Raw genomic sequence first — 19,754 nt, forward strand, 5'->3', positions numbered from 1 at the left:
CTGATATTTAACCCACAGCATTTAGCTTGTTAGCTCGCATACAGTTAGGACAATGACAGCTGAGGTTGAACTCGGTCCAGAAACAAGAAGTTCGCAGCTATGTACAACAGCTGAAAGCAACTATTCCACCTTAATGTGTTACAGTTTCATTTTTTATCGTCTGCAGTACTCTGTACAAATTCTACTGAAATTCTGTGTCTGTCATTGACACTAATTCTAATTTTAACTTTAATTTGTTACTGATTTATGCTGTTTTTCCTGTTTTAAACATTGTAGTATTCATCCAACACAGGGACTACAGATGGAAAATAGCTTTCCCTCTAAGAAAAAATGTATCTAAACAAGTTGTCTTAAAGCATCTGTAAATTATCTCTGTTATGCAGGAATTATTTCCTTTTTTTTTGCTGAATGTAGTTGTCATGAATTTTTACCAGGCAACAGAGGTTCTGAGAATTTGTGTTAAAACCTCTCAGAGTCATAACTTGTCTTTGTTTTGCAGGAATTTCTTCTGTGCTGAATGTAATTGTCCTAGATGTTCTACAGGGGTCAAAAAACTGAACATCAACTCTAACATATGTCTAATATGTTAGACTTACATAGTTATCGTGCCTTTACATAGTAATGGTAGGCAAACCAAATATATTAGAAATATATATATATATATATATATATAACAAATATGTTACAAATATATGTTATGTAAATATCACCTCAAAAATTAATATCTCCACTAGTATTCAATTTCTTGCAACCAAATTTTGATTCTGTGTAGTATTAATAAAGTTCTATCACATCTTTTGAGCCTGTTTGTCATTGGTTTTAAGGAAATTTGTAAGTTACAGCTTGTAATGGCTTGTTTTTGCTTGTCTCTTGTCAGTTGGCTTCTTCCTCTAGGCTTTTCCCAATAGAGCAGGACTCCATGATCTCACTATCACATAAAACTACATGAATTAATGATACCCATCTTCTATACAGTTCTGGGTAGGTTGCCATCCATTTTGCAATAATCCGCCAGAACCTGTTTCAGGTGGCACTGCCTTATTGTTTTTATTGTTTAATTCCATTGTTGACACATGAAACAAGATGACATCTTCTACTAAGCATCAAGCCATTACAAGCTGTAACCTGCAAAATCCCTGAGCCCCATTAAAAACAGGCGCAATATGTATCACAGAGATAGAAAACCTTGAAGTCAACACATTACAAATATCTACCCAAGAAATAAATCCACTGGATGTAATATTACATCCTGTGAAAAGTATGAAAAAAATTCTTTATTCAAGAAATGATAAAAGAGTAATATATCATTTCAAATTTTTTATATATCCGCAATGAATATTGGCACTTTCCCATAAAAAAGTTTAAATGAAATTCAAGTTCAAATCCTTCTATAAGTGGGTTTTTCAGCTCTGAAGCAGTTTTTAGCAAGATCTGTGGCATAACTTCTAGATGTGATAAAACTATATGAATACTACATAGAATCAAAATTTGGTTGCAAGAAAGTAAAATCTGGTGGAGATATCAATTTTTTTTTAAAATTAAAGATTCTTCATTTGGGAAAAAAAAGTTAATTTGATTGCTGTAAAACATTCAACAACTATTTACAAATTATCCTTAGGGAGCGCAACTTAAATTCTGTTGGATGTTCAGTCCAAATTTCAACCCAGTCCACTGAAAAAGAAGTGATTGGTGAGGTTTAGAGTATGCACACAAAGCATAGCAGAAATTAGGAAAATTAGCTCAGAAGGCCAATCTTCAAAAATTCATAAATAAAAAAGTATTAGGAGTAGAGCCATAGGATGTTGCAAGGTCCCATGAATTCAATAGTAGTTTTCACATGAAATGTTGCGAGAAAATCCGTCACGTGAACTGGGAAAACGATCTGAATTCTGGGTGAGTTGGCATGGACTGACCCACAAGTCGGTCACTAAAGTCCCCAACAGATCCGGACACACATGGCCCACAGCACTGTGCTGACTCAACCCTTACTGTCCTAATGTCTGTGTTGGCAGTATCTGAGCTCCTCAGGAGGACGTGCCCGGTCGAACACATCTCTGCGGTGTCTTTGAGACAGACATGGCCATTACACTTCAACAGTTACGCTAATAACATATAGTAAAGTATGTTGTGTTTACAATAGCACAAATTCGTGCCGCCTTGAAGAAGACAGCTGTGTTGAGGACAACCCTCTGTTCTTAGCAGGAGGAGGAATGAAAAACAGACGAACGGGGCAAGAGGGGAAGAAGCAAGACTGCTGCCACCAGCTGGTTCATATGTTGGACTTCAACACATTTTCTGAAGGGGGGAAAAAAAAACTATGTATGTGTCCAACTGACAGGCTTGTATTATATAAGTTTGTTGTATATAGCACTGAGCTCAGCCCGAAGTTTCTTGAAAGACGGCCTGTTCCTGGCTTCATACTGCCAGCAGCTGCTCATAATCCCAGAGACTTCCGCAGGGCAGTCGTGAGGAGCAGCCATGCGGTACCCTGGAACACAGCACAGACGGTCAAAGCAGGCACAGAGATAGTCTGTCGGCAGACTGTAGACATTTTCTGAAAAGCTATAATTCTGGAAAAAGGCCTCATCGTCAGAATCAAGCACAACGAAGGGGCGCGAATTTTCCTCAGTGGCATCTCAACACAAACACATCGACAACCCCGAGTGCCCGGATATGAGCCCGTACCTCTCTCCACCTCGTCTCGCGTCTGCTGGTTGGTCATACTCGCGTAGGGCGTCATTCCCTTGGAGAAGGTCTCCCACAGTAAGACGCCGAAGCTCCAGACGTCACTCTCCGTGGTGTAGCGACCTGCAAACACCGGCAGGGGGCAGCATTGGCAAAGGCACAGGTCGACGGTTTTTAATTGACTGTTTGGCAGACGCGGGTCTGGCCCCGACCGCGGGCCGGAGGGAGTTTGAGGCGTACCATAGTTCAGGGCTTCGGGAGCCGTCCACTTGACAGGGATCTGTCTGAGGCTGCCCTCTGCAGAGTAAACACCGTCATCCTGCTGACGGGACATCCCAAAGTCACTGATCTTCACCACGTTGTGCGCTGCAACCAGACAGTTTCTCGCTGCCAGGTCCCTTAAAAAAAAAGAAAAAAAAGAAAGAAAGACAGGAGGGAGAAAGATGGGGGGGGGGGTTTACACAGAGGCTGATGAAAGATGGAGAAAGAGACGCAAAAACATCGTGATCTGTATGAAAAAAAAAAAAAGAGAATCGGCGATAGAACAGACGGCACTAAAAGGAGGCGATCCCGTCATGGTGTCTGGTGTTGCATGCGAGCTAGTTTGGCACGCAGCGTTACGGGCTGAGCAGCCAGCGGCAGCCCGCTCCGATCCGTCGCCGCGGGGGGCGAGCCGCACGGCCCCACGGTCGCGCCTCCGGAGCACCAGCAGCCTCCCGCCGGGGCCTCACCCTGAGCTCCCCGGTCGCTGCCACTCACCAACGTGTGCCCGGAGACGTTAGAGAAACCCGCGCACGCCATCCCGCTTCAGGCCGCGCTTGCACTAATTCCACAAAATAGAAGCAGCTGTTCAGTTTCACTTATCTTCACAGACTTTTTGGATCCCAGATTTGTTTTTTTGGTCAATTTTCTTTCAGTTCGCTCTCTGTTGGGCTACTTACAAACCCAATGTGATCCTTAATGACTGTGAGATCCACAGTCTTTTAAAGGCTGTGTCTGTGTAGCTACAGTCAGGGTTGGCTTGTGAAAAATGTTCAAAAAGAACACATCACGCCCAGTTCAGCATCCTTGCTTTGGCTCTTTGTCTCTTAAATCAGTTTTTAAATCCTACTACCAGTGCACAAGGCTCTGAATGGTTTAGCACCTCCATATTAAGTTGACTGTCCCTCCTTGTAAACTCCCTCTGGTCATCAAGCACTAGTGTTAAATCTACCAGCAGTTTGGACAAAGAAATATCCATATCTATTATACTGTATGTGTCTTTGCAAACTTTTATTTGTTTAAATATTTTAAATGAGTTTCCAGAACAATATTTTTGTAAAGCACTTTGAGCTTTTTTATGTATGAAAGTTGCTCTAAAAATAAAGCGCTTATTATAAGAAATTATCAATTCTTGGACAGATAATTGTCATATTCATACAGTATGTACATACTTAAGGTTTATGGTTTCATTTTAACACTTATGAAGATCTTGAGTCATATTACTGGACCAGGCAAAGCACTTTCTGTGAAATGAGCCCCACCTGAGGTTAGGACAGTAGTCAGCACGCATCATCTGCCAAAGGCTGAAAACCTACTTTTTCAGACTACAACTCAAAACCACATGCGAGAGCTTATGTGTTATTTGCTTATTTGTGTGTTATTTCTTTATTGAAAAAATAAAACTAAGCACTTGCACCATAGGTATTGGAAACACTTTTGGATTTGTATTTGGGAGAGTTTAAATTTTTGACTACACTTAGCTCTTTGTTCCTTTTCAGTTTGAATGCAGTTATTGTGAGTTGCTTTGGAAAAAAGTGTCTGCCAAATGAATGTAATGTAATGGGCTCTTGAATTCGTAGTTGTTCTGCCTTTTTCATTTAAGTGGAAAAAAAACTGTAGGTTTCTAGTTTCATCCTCAGGGACACAACAGCTGTCAGTAATTTAATGAAACTCTTTGTCCCTCACTGTCAATCGACATCAGTGCCTCATATGTGGAAGTGCTGCTGGGAAAGTTCAGTTTGGTCAACAGTTAGATGAGGTGAAGGAAGTTTTTTGTTATGTATCATAAAGGCTTAGAGATCAATCTGCCTGCAGCTTGTACCACACTAAATAGTACTGTAAGTAAAATAAATATGTTGTAAGATGCAACCAATTCAATTTCACTGGAACAATCATTTGTCTAACACACTGCGCTGTATTTCATGTGTTTCCTGTGTGTTCATCTATGGTGATTTCAGAGCCACGGCACAGTTTGGAGAAAACAATGTCATCTAATCTAAGGACGCTTGTTTGTGTTTATTTTTATCATATATACTGTATATTTGTTAGGTCTCAAATAGTGTATTTGTGTATAGTATTAAATGTTATGTATTCCACTGTTGTAAAATGTTCTCTGTTTTAACATAATGTGCAAAAAAATAGTTATTAAGAAGCTGAAAATGCATCACCTGGGTAGTTTAATCCATAATAATATAAATTTTTATTAAATTATATTTTGAATTAATAATTTGAATCTGTATTATAACGTGACTAAATCCCTCAAATAAATGTAAATGTAGTGGAGTTTAAGTACAAGGTCACATAAATAATTATCAATGCAAATGGAAATTACTCAATTAAAGTACAGATACCTCAAAAGTGTACTTAAGTACAGTAAATGGGTGATTGTGCTTAGTTACCTTCCACCACTGGCCACCTGTAATTGAAAGTCTCTGACTTAAATTCTGTTAAGTTGCAATCTTACTTGTTCCTGATTTAGTGATTAGACAGAGCACTAAATCAGTGTTTGTGCAGCCCACAAAGAGGCCTGTACAAACACTGACTGATTGACTGACCAACCTGTGGATACACTTCTTTCCTTCCAGGTACTCCATGCCAGCCGCTACATTTTCTGTCATTTTGACCAACATCTTAGGCTTCAGCCTTTGACCCTCATTGCGTAGGAAGGAGAGAAAATCACCACCTTATGAAATGTGTAAACACACACAGACAAAAACACACACACACACACATATAGAGTGATGATGGAGGAAAAAAGTGGGGGAGCAGTAATGGTACAATAAATCTGGAAGCTGTTGAGGTATAAGGGTGGTGTCTAACGGGATCATATTTACCTTGAACAAGCTCCATGATGATGTAGATGGGCTGTTTCTGCGTGCACACCCCGATCAGCTTCACAATGTTAGGATGATCGTACTGCTTCAGGATCCTGGACAGCACAGGAAAGGGGTACAGAGAGGAGCGTGTGTGGTGTGTCTGTGTGTGTGTGTGTGTGTGTGTGTGTGTGTGTGTGTGTGTGTGTGTGTGTGTGTGTCTGTCTGTGCAGGTGTGTGGGTTTATTTACTAACCTGGCCTCCATCAGGAACTTACTCTTGTGTTCCGGGGCCAGGTTCTCTTTACAGGATTTCACAGCTACAGGAGTGTGACAAGAGCGTAAACGACCACTGTACACTTCTCCAAAGTTGCCCTGTGTAGCACCAACACCAACGTGATCAGTTACAGTTTTTAGCTATGTATATAGCTAATCCAGCACCATATAATTCAAGATATGACAGTTCCACACCTGTTTTTCTCCAAAGTCAACAATTTCCTTGGTGAAATGTTACCATATGTGCACATTTTTATGCAATTTTATGACTGCAGATGAAATGGGAGATGAACATGTACATCAATTCTAATGGTTGCTGTAATTGTTCCTCCTGTCCATACTGGGCATAAAGAGATCCCCCGCCAAAGCAATATCAATGTAAGGGATGGAGGATGACATCGACAGTACCTCAGCTGTAGTTAATATGAGACTTTGGCTGACTGAATTACACAAACCAAGGGGGGGACCCTTTCACATTTAAAGTTTTTTTTAGTACAAAATTCCCTCTCTGTATTTCCAAGGGCAGTGTTTGCTTGGTGACCCACAAAAGTGGGATAGTAACAAAAAGTGGAAATTTTGTACTAAAAGACAGTAACTTTCCAAGATACCCACTTCATCTGAATAATCCAAACTGCTGAAGCCTCATAATAGCTTTGGGCTAAACTATAGAGCGCTGTACATTTTTGCCTTAAACAACAACTTTGCATTTTATCTCCCATCACTTACACTAAAATCATCTTGAGACGTAGCCAGTATGGAGAGGAGAAACCATTACAACAAACAATCACACTTCAGTAAGTAGTAATTTAAGACAGACCTGAAAAACTGCGAATCTATTCTTTAAACTGGCGATAAGGTCTCCAGAGTACTCCTGTTGTTTGATTAAACCAATGATGAAGAGCTGGCCTCTTGTTATGTCTATTTAAAGGCTACAGAAGTGTTTCTGGGTTTTTTTTTTTTTTTTTTAAGTGTTACTCACTATGCAGGTCTTCCTTTTCCCTTTGGCACGCACACTCGAATATGTTCACAACATTTTAAGATGACAAACACATGGACAGACTACTCAAGGCTAACTCTGTTCATAGGCATAATAAAAAGCAATGAATAATTAAAATAAATAAAAATAAGTGAGGTTTTCCTCACTTCACTTCTGCATTTCTGTCAACAGATGTCAAGCTTACCCACCCGCCCAATCAGCTGTCCCAAGATAATATCATCATGTTCAAGGACCCACTTGTCCTAATGAGGTAAAAAAACAATAAGAGACACATATTAGTGCGGTTTTAAACTGTGAGACCAGTACAGGGACGAGAATTTGAAGGAAAGATCATTAGAGAGCAAGTTTAGGTTTGCCTATATGCTCATCTGTGACGTTTAAGTACTTTAATCAGCTTGTCAGTATGTTGAAATTGTGTGTTGAGGAGCTCTAGGCTAACATGTTAAAAAGTATAATCTACAGAGTTCACAGAAAAAAGGATAATGAGAACCTCTATAGGTTCTGTGCATGCGTGTGTCTGTGTGTGTTACAGCAGTACCTTCAGTACAGGTTTTTTCAGCACTATGTCAGCCCTCTTGGTGATGTGTTGTCGTGAGGACAGTAAATGATGGATCAGCAGCGGGACACTGTGGAAGCCTTGCCCGTCCAGACGGTACAGATTCTACTGACGCACATAGAAAAGCATTTACAGAAGGGTACTGATGTACAAACACACAGGCGGGAGAAAAACTTAACATAATGAAAAAAATGAATCATATAAATAAAAATATATTTTTAAATCTGTAGATACTTTATAGTAACTGGTCTTGTATCAATTTTGTATTCATTCCAAACATTTAAACTTCAGCTTAATTTGCAGAAAATAAAACCATGTAGAAAATAGCAACAAAATTTAGATGCTATCATAACTTCCTCTCATATAAACAAAATTTGGAAGGGAACAATACATCTATATTTTAGCAATATATTATATATATTTATATTTTATCAAATTACATGATGTTAAATGTGCACTGAAACACATAGGAACGACATACTGTATATAAAGTAAAATGGATTTCTGCAACTCTTTTCTCTACAAAAGCAGTCTGTTCCATTACGCAGATATACTTACATCCGTGTTCTGAATAAGGAAATGCTTGCAGGATCCATCCCATTGCACAGAGAGCACATAACCCTGTTTCTCTTGACTCTTCCTCACCAAGAAATCTCCATCACTCTTCAGCAGTTGCTGGACCTCCAGTCTGGGAATGGCTCCGTGGTACCAGTCCTGCTGCCCCAGAGCACGATCCACCTCCTGCGTTGCGGTGAGGACCGGAACTGTCTGGAGACAGGAACAGAGAAAAACAGAATCTTTAAAGCTGATATAAATAATGAAACAACAAGAAGTGATAGAGGATGATTCTGCGGAGATTATATGGAGATACTTCAAAGAAGAGTCTAAAATACTTGAAAGTCTAACCGTGCTACCCTTCATGCCTCCGGGGTAACAGAGTTGGGATTAAGAGAGAGAGAAGTAGTTCACATTTCAAATAATTCAGACTTTAAGTCCAAGACAGTATAAACATTTAAAACATTATTTGCTCAAAATGATCATTTACAGCGTGCATGCAGCCATTTTTATCTCTGTGACAGATTAAAACTGAAGAAATGGCTGCACAAGGCCTTTTCCTGTTGAGAGTTTGTGTGCAGGACAGCTGGATCATGGCTCCCTGTGTGTTATCATCTGTCAGCATTGATATATCGATTTAAATTCAAACCGGCTGCCTGAAAAGTAAACTTAGTTTTAGGTCAAGCAGAATTTCAAAAGTAGTAACTTGACCGAAAAAGCTGACCTCAGTAAGTCCCATGGTGCCTTCGGGAGCATGAGACCCCATTGAAAGATCACGCGCCTGAGTGAGCTCAGCAGCACAGAGGATACTCTTTGAAAATCTGGCACTTTGACCAACACATGATAAATTGTTGTGTACCAAGAGGGTTGAGTGTAGAGAATGAAGCGCTGGAGATGAAGATAAGAGCAGGAAGGTGTTAGACTGAGGAAGGGAAGTGTCCTTCACCTGGAACAACTGTCTTTCCTGTTTATGCGTTCTTCAGCAACACAAAGAAATAGATATTGTTTAGTGTGTACAATGTGATGCCATGCAGTTAAGTATAACCACCTATACTCTATCAGTGTTTGGTGTGTAATTATCGTAATTGTTTAACATACCTCACATTTGGGTTTAAACAGGCCACTCAAATTGTTTATGATCCCGTCCTTGATGAGTTTGGAGGGAGTTTGGCTGTGGTCCTGAAAAAAGAAAAAGGAAATAAATAAATCAAGAACAATGGCAAAACCTGGGTGTCCTCACTTCCCTCGTTTCTTTCATCTACTGTTAATATCAAAATAAAAGCAAAAAATGACCAAAAATACTTGCAAGGTTATTTTAAAATTGTTTTCTAACATATATTTTTGGTAGGTCTAGCTACAAAGAGCTGCTTCCAAAACCAAGGTGTGGACTAAAGTCAAATGAGCTGTATGCAAGTCATTTTCGAGTCACGAATTTGATGACTTTTGACTTAACTTGACAAAATCAAACAAGAGTCTACAGCCACACAAGGAGGTCTGTGAAGCTTTACTTATAGGCACAGTGGTGCTTTGAGCTACATGCTAATGTCAGCATGCTGACGTTCTCAAGGCTGATTTCAAGCAGATATAAAGTGTATAAAGGACTTTATACACCTTTGAGTTCATTCTCTTGAAGCCGAGATATTTCAGTCTGGACCAAAGTGCTGAACTGACCAACACTGCCATCCATGGAAGCAAAAATAGTTAGAGACAGTAAGTTTAGGCTGGAAATGCTGATCTTTAGCTAGCGATGGCTTAAGCTAAGGTTAGTTAAGAGCTGGTGTTAAGCACCACACAACCAGTGTGGTAACAAAATGTTTAGCTCAAATGTTGTCTGTTAATATCAATAAGGAAGTGCTACTATTCAATATAAAAGATCATCCTTGTGTTATTGACGGTTGTCAGTAAAATTAGCCTGATGATGCTGCTGTTTCTAATTCCATAGTAAATTGTTTGGGGCCTAAGACACTATGTTCAGGACTTGGGCTTGAGTTGGAACCTTTCCAAGACTTGTGACTTGCAATACAATGACTTTGTCAAGTCCCACCTCTGGTGCAAACAAATGCATTAAGTCATTCTGTCTTACTGTGAATTTAGGTCTAAGAGGAAGTAGAGAAAGAAACACTGTTTCTATGAGTTTATACCTGACGTGCCGTCTTTGTACTTCATACCAACAATAATTTCAGTTATCCATGATCCAACATGACGTCTTTTTTCCTCATACCATGGCTTGTTTTTTAAGTTTAAATGCAACGCACAACCTATTTTTTTTACCTCTGGCTGATTGACAGAACTACTTTGATTAGGGGCTAAAAAAAGACAAAGGAAGGAAAGTCTCTGACAGAGAGAAAATACATTGCTTGAGCTGGATGAAAGTGAAACGGTATCTGGGTCCAGTGTCAGAGCAGAAGGAGGTTCTTTGGAGCCCAGCAGGTCCAGTTTGTCCTTCAGAATAACCCTCTGAGCCTCCAGCTTGGCTCTCATGCCCTGAGACAGAGCAACCTGCTGCCGGCACTCCTCCAGTGCATGTCTCTTGCTGAACTGGTAGACCCTGGACAAAACAGAGAGCAGCTATATGACAACTCAATAAAATAACACAAATGGCACAAGTAGACACCACGAGAACACACAGACATTAATAAAAAAAAAACCCTGTCTGTGCAAATATGTTTGCAGATGCTTCCTATTGACTAATGCAATCAATAAGAGGGCTTAGTCAGTCATGGCCCTGGACGGTGAGCATGTAAGATCAGTAAACCTCGAATGACCCAAGAGAACTTGAACAGAATTTAAAAAAAAAAGCCTGCAGGGGCTTGATTGTACAGGTCCTAACAGCTAATCAACACGAGGTTCAACAGAACAGGAACAGCCAGCAAGCTGGCTGGCTCAATGGTTTAGAGGGTACCAGGCACAAATTTGCGGTTTGACCCCTGATGTCCACCCCACCCTCCTTCTGTGCACGGTGTATATGCCCTGTCACCTCTACGTTCCTGTACAGCGCACACTGCACAGTGCACACACCACAGTTGCAGCTCCATTATGTGCCCATTTAGTCAGTTCCTCTGGGGTAATTTTATTTGAGCTGAAGCAATTCATCTGTTGTCAAGAAATTAATCTGCAACTATTTGGACAATAATTACATGTTGCAGTCATTTCTCAAGCAAACATGCAAAACTTTCTCTGATTTCAGCTTCTCAAATGTGAGAACTTGCTGCTTTTCTTTGTAAACTGCATAAATGTGGGTTTTTGGATGTGTGGTCAAAAAACAAGGAATTTAAAGACGGCACCTTGGGCTCTGGGAAAATACGATGGGCCTTTTCTCTATTGTCTGACATTATATGAACAAAATGATTTATCCAAAAATGGATGGTAGATTAATCAATTATGAAAATAATCACTAGTTGCTCTATAAATCTGGTTATGCATGTGTTTATTTAGGAATATGTATCCTGTGGGTCTAATATTATAATAATAATGCAGGACTTGCCTTTTTAATATTGTACTTAAAGTGGCGCAAATTCTCCAACAAATTCACAGTGACAAACTGTATTATTGCAGTGAACCTGGGGCTTTTGTGGGGCCCTAGGAGTCCCCGGGGCAGTTGCCTACTTTGACTGGCTGGCAATCTAGACAGTGTGATTCAGTGGGCTGAGAGCTATAAACAGCAGCAAAGAAACTACTAGTGGACCTAGTGAAGAGATTGTTTTGTGAACTGCTCTTTCAAAGGTCAAGAATGAACTGTCAATCTTCAAGCAATAGTTAGTATTGTCCTTTGTACACTTCAGTTTTTGTGTTGCTTTGTTTGTGATTAAAAGAAACAAGAAATACTGTGGTAAGTTCTGAGGTTTAGAGCAGCTGCAAGGCAGCTTTGTTTGTTCTTTGGACAGAGCGAGGCTAGCTATTTCTCCATTTCCAGTCTTTGTGCCAAGTTAAACTAACTGGCTGCTGGTTGCAGCTTCATGTTTAGTGCACACACATGACAGTGATATCAGTCTTTTCACTAAGATTTCCACCAGAAAGCAAAACTAGGATATTTCCCAAAATATCAAACTATTCCATCAACTTTTATGCCGACATGGGCGAGAAGTTGTCAAAGTGCTCAGGAAAAAAGAAAATTTGATCTAAACCTTCGAGACAGTTGGGCAAACACATATTAAATGAGTGATGATGTTATATAATTGAAAGCTCAAGATTAGATACCAATGGGCTTTGGGGTGCGATTGTTTTGTCAACTGTAAAGGCGAGGCTAAATGCTAACATGCTGTTGCTTGACCTGAGGCCTGTACTAGGAAGCAGGATTTGGGGTTAGTGAGGTAACTTTAGGTTTAACCCTGGGAGTCATCATTCCTACAGGATCCCAACATGGAAAAAAAAGAGTTTACAGTAAAGTGACACATAATAAAGGGCAACAGATATTTTTTACAGATCAGTCAAATCGTTTAGCTGTTCCAGACTCTCCATGTGTCCACTCTTGTTTTAAAAAGAGCTTCCAACTAGCAGAGGGAGAGCTTATCACACTAAATAACTACATAATAATTATTACAGCTTCAATTTAATTGCACAAAGATTCTTTGATTCCGGACAAGTTTCCTGACAGTGTTGATGATTTTACACTCTTATTCCATCACTGCAGCTCAGAATAACATGTTGAGGACACTGTGTGACAGTTAAGCGAAATAAAAACTAAACCCTCTAATGTCTCTTATTACAAAAATTATCCACACACTAATAAATATTACCCATGATTATAAATGAGCATGCCTGTCAGATTCACCTCATCAGACATGAATTACTTTTCTTTTCTTCTCTCCATCCTCTCAGCTTTGGCAGTAGAAACAGTCAGACATTACTTTAACTTTTTTTTAAATTCTGTATCTCATATTCATAATAGTTTGTTCACCATCAGACAAAAGAGCAAAAATTCTCACTCGGTAAGAAACTTAATAATAATTCCTGTACTTATTTACAGTATATCCTTAGCCTGACTTTAGTAATTGGAAATTATTTCTAGTGTTTCTTCTCTGTTCTTGTTATGTGATCATATTGTTTACATTTCACCTTGTGGAATATCACCATTGCCATAACCGAATTTACCTACAGGTACAACAGTTTCCCCCAAATTATAATCGGTACTTTATTAATGGTTCCGATGATGTTTCTTGTAATTAACAACCCTGCCTCGTTCACATGAATGTGCTCACAGCTGGACAGGAAAACTCAGATAAGCAGCTTTGTGATACAGGTTATCCAGGAGGGCCAATGTTAGGCTCAGTGAAGCCAGAAAACGAAAAGAAATCCTGGGTATGTTGAACTTGCTTCATAGTAAAGGCCTCTGATTTCCGTATTCACTACTAAAACTGAAGAAGGCTTCATTAATGCTTTTGAAATGATGGTAGAGTGATGGTGAGTGGGAACCACAGAAGTGAGTGTACTCAGTCTGACTTTTCCTCAGGTAAACAAGAGGTCACACTAGGTCAAACTCACACAGTTTGTCTCTGTTGATGAACAAAATGTTTCTTCAAAATCCAGACCAAAGTGCAGCATAACCCTTCGCTCACCTCAATATCACCACCACCCCCACCACATGTGCTCCCCAGCTGCCCTTACAACTTTTCAACAAATAAACACACTGTTTCCAGTCGTCCTCCAGGAGCTTGTTATTACTCGATTACTCCCAGAGCACTGTAAACCTCTAACACTGAGGGGAACGACTTCCTGCTGAGTCAATCTTTGGTAATTTATCTTCACAGCTACCAAAGGCAGCGTGTTTTTGTATTGAAACTTCTTCTGTAACCTCTGTCTCATGTCTGTGGTCTGCTCACCTCTGGCCTTTTTTGACACCCCCCCGCTCTGCCTCCAGCTCCAGCTCCAGCTGTTCAACCGAGGTCTGCTGGGAGCCCAGAGTCCTAGCCAGGTCCAGCAGCTCCTCCTCGACCGCAGTCAATCTGGGGGAAGAAGACGGTAAAATAATGTGGGGAGAGAAAGTATTAATGCTAATCAGTCAGACGAAATAGGAGGCAAACAGAACAGAGGAAGGTAAGTAGAAGGAAGTAGTTCAGTCATTAAAAAGGGAAACTGGAGTTTAGTCATCGGGGTTTGACTGTATTGTTTGTTCTCACTTGTGCTGGATTGTCTCAAGCGTGAGGTCATTCAGTTCAATATCTCTGGGATTTAGCTGCTCATTGTCCTCCAGCAGGATGGAGTCAAACTCTGCACAAGCAGGAATCTCCCCCACAGACCTACACACACACACACACACACACACACACACAGTTCATGGCATCATGGCTCTACAGGGTGGACTGTCATGACTGCATGGTTGACATGTAAGGGGAAAAGTTTGCCTCCGTTTACCTGCTCTGGTGAATGAAGCTCTCGTATTCTCTGTGAGGATCGATGGCCGTTAGAGCAGAAGACATCTCCCTGTGGACCCGCACCACTTCATGATGGAGGAGAGTGGAGATGTCGAAATACTCCTGCAGGATCTCCTTACTGGTTCAGAGGCCAGGAAGGGAACATGGAAACGTGTGTTACACATGATGCACAGATGTCAGCCTGTTCTTTGATTTCAAGGACAGTTTTGCAAGATTTTTCCAAATTCAAACTACATTTACATTACTGCTCTTCTCCAGAGCATAAGATAAGAATTTCCAGGTTGGTTGGCTACAGGTTGATTCATATCAGTGCTATGAAAATCTACTTTGAGAGACTTGCCTGAGAAAAGAAATTAATGACGGTAACAACTTAGATGCTTTAAATTCTTCTCAAATGTGTGTTATTATTGCTAGTCACAGTTGTAATGAAGTTCCAAGCAGGGCCTGTTTTGCAAGCTGTATTCAAACAAGCTGTGACATTGGAGATCTGACCCCTGGCTGTCAAACATTTAATAAATCAAGCTTCCAAATTCATGATCCACTTCACTGTTTCCCTTTGTGTTTCTCTTCTTTGATCTGATTTCATTTTCTTACCCAACATACCTTCTGGAAGGATTGTTTTCAGTACACAACTTTCAAAAATTGGATGTTCAGGTCAATATAGTCACTGCTCACGGCAGTATGTATGAGTATATTTGATCTTACAGTATGAGCACCATCTCCTGCTGCAGAGTCTGCAGCGCGCTGAGCAGGGCAGGCTGGATCTGACTGTAGTGGTGCTGATGGTAAACTTGAGCAGCTCGCACAGACAGAACGTACTCATTATGCAGCTCGTGGAGTCTCAGTGAAGATTTTATGTATCGCTCTTTAGCCCTGTCTCGGTCTTTATCTGTACACATGTACAGGAAAGGGATGACACATTAGGACACATTATATGACGATCGAAATACACACAACAGATTTACACTGTATAGGTTCTTTATATAGCTCAATATCACAAATCACAAATTTGCCCTTTGTGCTGTACAGATTGCAAAGGGGCTTTGCAATCTGTACAGCACACGACAACCTCTGTTCCCAGACCCTCTAACTGGTTATGGAAAAAAAAACAAAAAACAACTGCGTACTATCAGTGGGAAACGGAAAGTGATTCTGTTCAGAGAAGTAAGTCAGACCATGAATCCCTACCTTTACTGGCCTCCTGGTACTTCCTCTTAGCCTGAGCTGCATCTCTCAGTGCCTGTCTGTAGCTGCCCTTCAGCCTCTCCAGCTCTGTTTGCGTCACCTGAAGCATCACACAGACCACAACACCATCTTTTACAGCACACATAAAGATGGAAAATAAATGGCGCAAGAATGATTGTGATTCATAGGAGCTCTTTGTGTGGTTACTAACTGCCTCCCTAAATGAGAGCACTACATGACACAGGAAGTGGCCGGAGGCTTGGTATGTTTCACAGCAGAGGAACACGAAACATGAGAGAAGACATTTGAGGAAATGATGAGACCTTTGTTGAGTAGCATGTGCCAATACTTCAAAAATCCACCTAAAAACATCTCTGACGCTGTTCAGTAGCAATCAAAACATTATTTTTTATCTATTGTCTATCCACACGTTGACGTAGACGAAACCAAAGCTGTCTGAGCCTCAGCTGCATGGCAAAGTAAGAAAATTCAAGTAAACAAACTGAATGTAGAACGGCCAAACTGTGACCCAAGATGGATCACTGAAAATGAACATGTCATTTGCCTGATGTTATTGGGTATTAAAAGCAGTGTGGAGCAGCCACCACTTTGAGAACTCATCAAAATGCATTTGCACACATTCTTTCCAGTCTATTGAACCTGCCACTCCTGCACTCATCTACGTGTCAAGATGATATCAAGATAATGGAGAAAAAAAAAAAAGCAAATTCGGCTTCTTGTAAGAGTCATGTCAGATAAATGAATACTCTACCACTATAATTATCACTGTACACATTATGGCCATTTACACTATTTGCTTTCACTTTAAAATTATGACAGTTTTCAGATAAAGAAACAGGTGCCGATAATTACAGTAAACAACAAAAAAAACGTACTTGCTTGTTTACGCCCCATTTTGAGAGTCTAAGAGCGTTTGCGAAAGAAATGAATGATTGTTTCATAACAACCGAGATATGGACGATAATTTTTGAAATATTTAGCAGAAGAGTGAGTCAAAGGTTCAACGGAGGGACATCAAAAGAGGAGCAGTAATCAAATATAATACCTAAAAAATCAAGAGCTCATTTTCAGCAGTGAGCTGTTTTATCACATTCTGACTGTACCACGGTGGTTTGGGTATGTTAGTAGTAGTGTATTTGAGTTTGTGCACGTGTTTGTGTGTTTTAATCACACACCTTGCTGAGCTCCTGCCTCAGTAGATTCCACTGCTCGGCGTAGGTTTTCCGGAGCTGCTGTTTGTCTCTGATGAGCAGTGTCAGTTTGCTAATGGGACCATCCAGCAGATCCTCAGAGCGCTTCTTCATCATCTGACTGAGGAAGTCCGTCTGAGAGACCAGCACTCCCCACGACTGATAGACGGAGGGCAAAGGTCGGGAGAGAGGGGCATTTAAACAGGAGAAAAATAATAACGTGAGCCACCAACACAATTATTACTTAATAATTTTATCCAGTCTTTAAAATGTTAGATAAAACTTGTGGTGACCCCAAAAAAAACATGCCTTTCTTTTTCTTTTTATGTCTTTTATGTCTTTTCTTTTATGTCTTGTTTTCATAGTACTGGTTGCACATTCATAGATATGGCTTAAGATAGCCATAAATAGAGCACATAGCGCAACTGCAACTGCATTTAAGTCATTATACACGTACAGGATCAGTTCTGAACAAATTTCAACTACGGGTATTGCTACATGAACATAATCAGTTTAAATGGTTATACCTCAGAAGTCATGAGCCTGACGATCTTGAAATTTTTGTACAAACCATGTAGATGATAATGTAATGATCAGATATAAAGAAATCTGAAATCCATGCATATTAAAAAACACAAAAAACTTCTTAGTAGTACTTGTAAGTTTCTTCTTATTAAAGTATCAATATTTAGAGGATTGTGCAGAGCCAGTGGAGGTATACTGTATGTGATCTCTAAGTGCTTTTTTTTTAAATTTGGATTTGAGAATATACTTCAACATTCAAATAATTGTAAACTATGACAACTAGGGAAAGGGAGAAAAAGTTTTAGATCAGCGTTATTGGTACTTTAGCCTTCAGCAAGACCCGCGACTCTCATAATTTTATGAGTACCTCAAAGAAATTGAGAAAATTCTACTTTTACAGTTTTACTTTGAGATACTTTGAGTCATTCACATACAATGTATTTTGTACTTGGCACATTGAATTTTTCTGTGGTTTCAAAGCTCTGAAAATAAAACTCCTCTGTTGTGACAGCAGAAAAGCATTACATTCAAGAGCTAAAGTTCAATTAGGGAAGTGTTTTTTTCCCCCGAAATAACAATGCATTGTTCTGCGTGATATTTGAAAAAATTTAAAAATAAAATTGTGAAATGGAAACAAGTCTTCTTGGGTGGTCACCAATGTATTTCTCCACCTGAATAAATTTTATATATGGAAAGCACTGATGTTGATAATTGGTTTTTCAACCATTTCTTACTTCACCTCGATGTTGAAAACTAATTTGAAATAAACTGAAGTCACACACTTTTTGCTGGGTACGGTGGCTTTCTTCCACTGGGATGACTGGTGATGATCAGTTAGTGGTTCAGGTACAGAGTGATCTGCAGGACCTTACCTTGTTGAGCTGGCTGATGTAGTCCAGTCCTGCACCGGGCTGAGGTCGGTCCAGCTTCTCTGCCATGTTAGCCATGTGGTGCAGCTGCACTGAAAACTCCCGCTCACTCTTAGCCCGCTGACCCATCCACTTCTTCATGACCTCCATCAGGTGAAGCTCTGAGTCCAGCAGCCGCATGACTGCTGCATGTGCCTGTGGACACCACAGGTCCTCCCCAAAACCCATCTCTGAATATTTCCACTCTCCTCCCTGCCAAAGATTTGTTGTCAGTAGTAAATCCTATGCCACCTTTGTTTTTCTCCGGAGTGGGACAGAAACAGAGTGGTGAGCTAAAGCAGCTCCTAATGACCAAGAGCAGTTATTTGTCTGTGACCATAGAGGTATATCACTTCCCTGTTGGCAAAGAAAAAGAAGAGAAAAAAAAGAACAGACGTTCATGTGAGGCAGCACTTCCTCATGTCTGTTTGAATGTGGTAATGCTTGTAAACTTGAAATTTTTTGCATTCAATTTAGGAATATCTTTAGAGGAACAATGAATCAAAAAGCAGCTGTTGTATATTTAGAAAAGATATTTACATTAAAGTGCAGAAATAACCCAAACACACAAAGAGGTGGAGGTTGAATGCTGCCTGAGAAAGACCAATGACTGGGCTTGAAACATGCATCGTTTCTGCATGTTACATAATGACCACTAATGTTGCTCTGCATGCATGGGGAACATCAGATATTTCTGTACCTAAGAGTATTAAAACAGCTGCTGTAGTTAGTGTAAGTACAATTTTGAGATACTTGTATTTTACTGGAGTATTGAGGGGGTTTTTTTAAACTTTTTTTTTAACCTCACTAATTCTATGTTACAAATGTATCTACTAGTTACTACACTGATAAAGACTAAATATAAAATAAATATGATCATCTTATAAAATATGATGCTATAGATTCAACTACCCAGCAATCTATACTGCATGGCTCGACCTTTACCAACTAAAAGGGTAAAAAGCTACTTATACATCAGTGCAGCAGTAATAATAATTCATTTATGTAATTTATGACAATATTCCGCAGACAGGGGCCACTTTTCTTCTTTACTGTATGTTGATTGCAAGACTTTTACAGTATTTATTGTTTTGTTGCAACTTTTACTTAAGTAAATGACCAGAACACTTCTCCCAACACAGAAAGTTTTTTCTTTTTTCTTTTTGTTGTTACAAGCAAGGTGCTTTTAATGTCTTGTTATGATAAATGTTCAAGTGAACAACTGGTGGTCAGGTTATTGGAGCAGTGTGGCTCCAGTACTTCCCCACAGTGACATGAAAGTGTGATACAGGCAGGTGCAGGTTTACTGCTGGACCCAGTAAGTTACTACACATTTAATAGGGAAGAATTAATTTAAAGATGGTGCCTTAAGCTATTCAACTTCGAGCAATGGCCACTGAGCTGAAACCTTC

General features: G+C 39.9%; 1 protein-coding gene across 2 annotated transcripts; it reads right to left on the reverse strand.

The window, feature by feature from the left end:
- Positions 1-714: 714 nt before the first annotated feature.
- fes (FES proto-oncogene, tyrosine kinase) lies at positions 715-18,665 on the reverse strand. Of its 2 annotated transcripts, XM_040135162.1 has the most exons (18): positions 18,307-18,665; positions 16,895-17,068; positions 15,702-15,798; positions 15,219-15,402; positions 14,494-14,631; positions 14,259-14,378; positions 13,962-14,084; positions 10,495-10,690; positions 9,241-9,321; positions 8,146-8,355; positions 7,570-7,692; positions 7,220-7,273; positions 6,015-6,133; positions 5,781-5,875; positions 5,506-5,629; positions 2,926-3,083; positions 2,686-2,808; positions 715-2,488 (listed from the first exon to the last, which is right to left on the reverse strand). In XM_040135162.1, exons 1-18 carry the CDS (start codon positions 18,529-18,531, stop codon positions 2,346-2,348), a joined length of 2,487 nt encoding a protein of 828 aa, XP_039991096.1. In that variant the 5' UTR covers positions 18,532-18,665; the 3' UTR covers positions 715-2,345. The 2 variants fall into 2 exon arrangements, with proteins under 2 accessions (XP_039991096.1, XP_039991088.1); XM_040135154.1 differs by having other exon boundaries at positions 715-2,808.
- Between the last annotated feature and the right edge of the window lie 1,089 nt (positions 18,666-19,754).

Source organism: Xiphias gladius, chromosome 1 (genome assembly GCF_016859285.1).
Source record: "Xiphias gladius isolate SHS-SW01 ecotype Sanya breed wild chromosome 1, ASM1685928v1, whole genome shotgun sequence".
NCBI lineage: Eukaryota > Metazoa > Chordata > Actinopteri > Istiophoriformes > Xiphiidae > Xiphias > Xiphias gladius.